At 37.5% G+C, this 5016-nt stretch overlaps 1 gene segment (V, D, J or C); it reads right to left on the reverse strand.

The window, feature by feature from the left end:
* Positions 1-522: 522 nt before the first annotated feature.
* LOC110315809 lies at positions 523-2475 on the reverse strand. The segment is given in 3 exon segments: positions 523-569; positions 1928-2230; positions 2412-2475. Coding segments are annotated over 3 exon segments (414 nt in total).
* Between the last annotated feature and the right edge of the window lie 2541 nt (positions 2476-5016).

Raw genomic sequence — 5016 nt, forward strand, 5'->3', positions numbered from 1 at the left:
TTCTGCATTGTCATTGAAAGAATTTCCAATTAAAGTTTTTGGTTCCTGGCTTATGGATTCAACTTTTGAAAATGAATTAATCATGATGACATAGACTGAATTACTGAATTCATTCATTGATTATTCACAATTAAATGGCATTTTTGGGGAGATGCTGGAAAGTAAGAGGTCTGTGCTAATTGAGGATCAAGGGGTGTGCTTCTAAAGACTGTGTCATGTCCCTGACTTCTTCCTACCTTACTCTGCTTTTCAGCTGGCATGAGGAGAGCTGCTTTCCCGCTAGTTTTCCTTCCTCTACGATATTCAACCTCATTTATGTTCACAGTAAGGATGCCAATATACCATGGCCTGAAACAGAAACTATAGCTAAAATAAATCTTTGAATTTAAGTTGCTTTTCTCGAATGTGTTGAACATTGAAGAAAACACTAAATATATCACTTCAAGATTTTCCTTGGGAAATACCTAGAATACCTATTTCCCTAGGCACAGACACATTGTGCAAGTTTGGACACACTGATTCCTATGCAAAAAGCTTTAGGATATTTGTAGAACCTCCATAAATATTATGTAGTCTATAAGGCAGTTTTTCCCTGATATATCTCCAAATTATGAACTCAATAATTTTCTTAATGAGAATACTGATTGGATTAGCTAGCGTATTGTTTACAGAGAAGCACAAATTATTACCCTCTAAAAACATTAAACTCTATTAATTAATATCCAATATAAAGATTGGTAGCTTGCATACTGCTACACAAAATTATATCCAACATTAGAGTGCAGAGAGGCTTTTCAGTCTTCACAGTTGGAAAGCATATAAGAAGACTTTAGAGGGATAATTGGCCCCAGAAATAGGGGCAATAAATATCACATTTTCTTTTCTCTATGGATCCTAAATATGTTGTGTGTTAAGTTTGTGTGTGAACATATATATGCATATGTATATGTGGATACATCTCTGTATATGTGCATATATATGAATGAGACTGTGTATTTCTATACATCGGAAGGTGTGGTGTGTGTGTGCGTATGTATTTATATATACATGTACATAAAAGTATAAGACAGACTAGAGTAAAAAATATAATATCAAGAAATCAAAGTAAATATCGGGACAGTTGGACAATGTAGTGAAAATATAAGAAATACTTGAAAGACATTGCTTTTATGAAATTTGTATATAATGTATGTATGTTAGTAAACAAATTTAAGAGACTGCAAGACTGCTCAGAGGGCAAAGACAATTGCCAAAAAGCCTGACAATAGAACTTAATTTGATCCCAAGGACAAATATGACAAAAAGAGAAAACCAAGTGCAAGTTTGATTTTCCACAAATGTGCCAAAGCAATTGTGCACCTATACATATATACAAGTACAAAAAGGCAAGAATTTATTAAAAAGTAAAAAAGAAAAGAAAAATAAAGAAGTGTACATAGTTAATGAAGTAAGAAATTACTCTAGAAAGTAGACAAAGCTAAAAAGGCAGTAAAAGCGAAAAAAAAAATTGTTTCCTAGTGCCTACAATCTAAAGTGCTGTTAAACAACACTTTCATTTCAGCCCATAGAATCTCATGTTGAAAACCAGAACACAAGCACTATAAAAAGATGAATCTCTCATAGTCAAGGAAAAGAGTTTGTGGTAATATGTTACAGGAAGAACAGAAAGATAATACTGAGTTTCTTTTTTTGTATTTTCATACAAAATATTTTCATACCAAAAAAGAAAAATGAAAGAAAAAACACAAGAGATGGTGAACTCATTATCTTTGCTGGGCTCTGAATTTTTTTCATGTGTTCCATACATGCTGGCTCTCATGTAGAAAGAGGAAGTGTGCAGACCCAGGGCTGTATGTTATGCAGGCAGCTGGTAAAACTCTCAAGGAGGTTTGTGTAGGAGGCTGAAGCACTGTGGGAGGATTGTTATAATATTGCTGACAGTAATAAACTGCCAGGTCTTCAGCCTGCACACTGCTGATGGTCAGAGTGAAATCTGTCCCAGATCCACTGCCTNTGAAGCGATCAGGGACCCCAGATTCCCTAGTGGATGCCCAGNAGATCAGCAGTTTAGGAGACTGCCCTGGTTTCTGCTGGTACCAGGCCAAGTAGTTCTTTTGATTGCTACTCCATAAAAGACTCTGACTGGACTTGCAGCTCATAGTGACCTTCTCTCCTGCTGACACAGCCAGGGAGGATGGAGACTGAGTCATCACAATGTCCTCACAGGTACCTGAAATGAGTAGAAAATGAACATGCATACATACACAAGTATTGATTATAATAACAGTTGATATTTGTCAACGATCCTTGTAATGTCATATTGTCAGAGAGTTATTATGGAAGAAATATTATATACTTGCACACATTGTAAATTTCTTATATAAAAAGATGTAACTCTGAAATGATAATACTTTTACATTTCTCACCAGATACACATAGCAGCAGCAACATAAGGACCTGGGCCTGTGAATCCATCTTGCTCCCCCTGCCTGTCTGATGCTGCTCAGTTCACACTGGTTTATAAATTCTGAACAGCTGGGCTAGGCTGGAGGGGTCTATGCAAATTAGCCAGCAAATATAAAAGCAAATGCCTGGGCACTGCGTGTGAGAGTAGCTGGTGTCAATCAACAGTCAAAACTACTCTCATAGAGAGCATGAGTGATCACTGAAAGATATCAGTTTATAGCTCTTCAACAGCAAAGTACTAGGTGCTCTAACAGCAGCATTCAGTTAAAGTGCAAGACATTTAAATCAGTTAACTTTTGAGGAGCGTTACCTCAGATTGACAGTCTTAGGGTGATTGTTAAAAAAATAACAAAAACAACAAAAAGAAGAAGAAAACATGCAATAAAAGATAATAAGAGTAGAATCTGGGAAAGAGGAAATGCAAAAAAGAAGAAGAAATGGGAGCTAAATTTGTTAAGTATCTCCCATCTCCTAAGACACCCATTCTGAAGCCTATGAAGAGTGCCTTGGAAATTCTGTTTCTAGACTAAAAATGGGATTGTTATGAAAACAGAAGCCCAGAATCCATTCTGTGGTAATCCTGGAGGACAATAATTTAATCCTGGGACCTAAAAAGCTCTAATCTCAAGGCAAATATAACCCTAGCAGAAACTAATAAATATTTTCTTCTACTTTGTGGAACTGAAACAGAGCTCTAAAATGGGCGAATGGAAAGGGAATTAAACAATCTAGATTTCTTTATAAAATCATGACTGTAGACCAAAATTGTAAGAGTATTTAATTCCAGAAATAAATATTCTAGGGTAATTTAAAAAATAGCAGTATTGTAAGTGGGTTATGATGGTCTTGCTGACATAGTAAACAGGTTAAAAGGAGTGCAAGGATCCCCAACGGAGGAGTTGGAGAAGGGACTGAAGGAGCTGAAAGAGTTTGCAGCCACATGGAGGGAGCAACAGTGACAACTGGCCAGACACTCCAGAGCTCCTGGAGACTGGACCACCAACCAAAGAATACACCTGGAGGGACACATGATGCTGGCCACATATATGGCAGAGGATGACCTTGTTGGACATCCGTGTGAGGAGAGACCCTTGGGCCTGAGGGTGTTCAATGCCCCAGTATAAGGGATGTCAGGAAGGAGCAGGAGTGGGTGGGTGGGAGAGCACCCTCATAGAGGCAGAGCGAGGGGGATGGTATATAGTAAAAGACTGACTTATCTGGCCTCAGTGAGAGAGTATGCCCTTAATCCTGTAGGGCATTTCTTGATGCCCCAGGGATGAGGAATGCAGGAGAAAAGGGGTGAAGTGGTGGAAGAGTGGTGGGTTGAGGGGACCCTCTCAGAGGCAAAGGAGAGGGAAGAGGGGTTGAAGAACTCTTGGAGGGGGACCAGGAAGGGCGGCATTATTCGAAAGGTAAATAAAAAATAATTTAAAAAGAAAAAAATAAAAATGAAAGAAGGCAGTAATAAAATTTTTAAACAAAAGATTTCATAGCTATAATGATAGAAGGAGACTTTAAAAGAGAGCGTATCTAAGTGGACCTAAACTTATTACAGAATCCCTCAGAATCTGGTTCTAGACTTAAAGAAACTCAATAAGACTCATGATATAAACATGACTTGATGTGAAGAACAATCTTCTATGATAGCTTTGGAGAGGAAGGAGGCCATGTTTCAAACCATGCCTAACTTCTAAACTTAGATATGGAAAGAATGTGAGCCAAAATCCCACAGTCACACGGTCATTAGACTTGGGGCTTAAAAGTATGACTACAATTGAGCTTCTAAACTAATGATCATTTGTTCCTTAGCCACAGAAATTTAATAGTGAAATCAAAGAACTACGTGTCACTAGGAGATACAGATGTCTAAAGAAAATTCATCTTCATGTTAAGCTCCTAACCTGATAGGCTGCTGACATCTTTGATATGAGAAACATGTTATAATTGTGTACTTTTTCTACCACTGTCACCTGCCTAAACATATGCACAACCACATAATCAATGCTGAAGTCTGTTCTACAGAAACTCAAATAGCAGCAGATTAGTTTTGAAGGTCATGGACTGTCCTGTTTGTGTCCACAGCCATGACCAAAGATCACCGAAGAATTTCTGAGCAAGGTGTTGTACATGGGACAAGTGAAGAATTGAGGATGATCTGAACAGACCTGAAACCCACTGCTGTCTGCACATTGGATGAGCTCCAGATGTTTCAGGTGGAAAATACCTATTTTACTTTCATGCAGGGAATTATCAATTGTTATAATATTCTAAGAATATTGCATGGTTGTTTTGCACTTTTATCATTTTGTTAGATGTTCAGGTTGTTCGGTTTCACGTGTATGCCAAGTAGATTCAGTTCTGGGTGTTTTCTCAGAAAGTGTTTACTTAGAGTTATAATTTGCTTTGGAATTGTCCAACTAAAGGTAGATGTGTGAAAAGTTTTGAACCAGCTGCTAGCTCCAAACATTTCCATGTAAATGAATTGTGAAATTCTGACCTAATTGATTAATTTAATATTGTAAGTGGCAGATGACAGAAAGAAAAAATGAG

This window comes from Mus pahari, unplaced genomic scaffold (genome assembly GCF_900095145.1).
Source record: "Mus pahari unplaced genomic scaffold, PAHARI_EIJ_v1.1 scaffold_8118_1, whole genome shotgun sequence".
Taxonomy (NCBI): domain Eukaryota; kingdom Metazoa; phylum Chordata; class Mammalia; order Rodentia; family Muridae; genus Mus; species Mus pahari.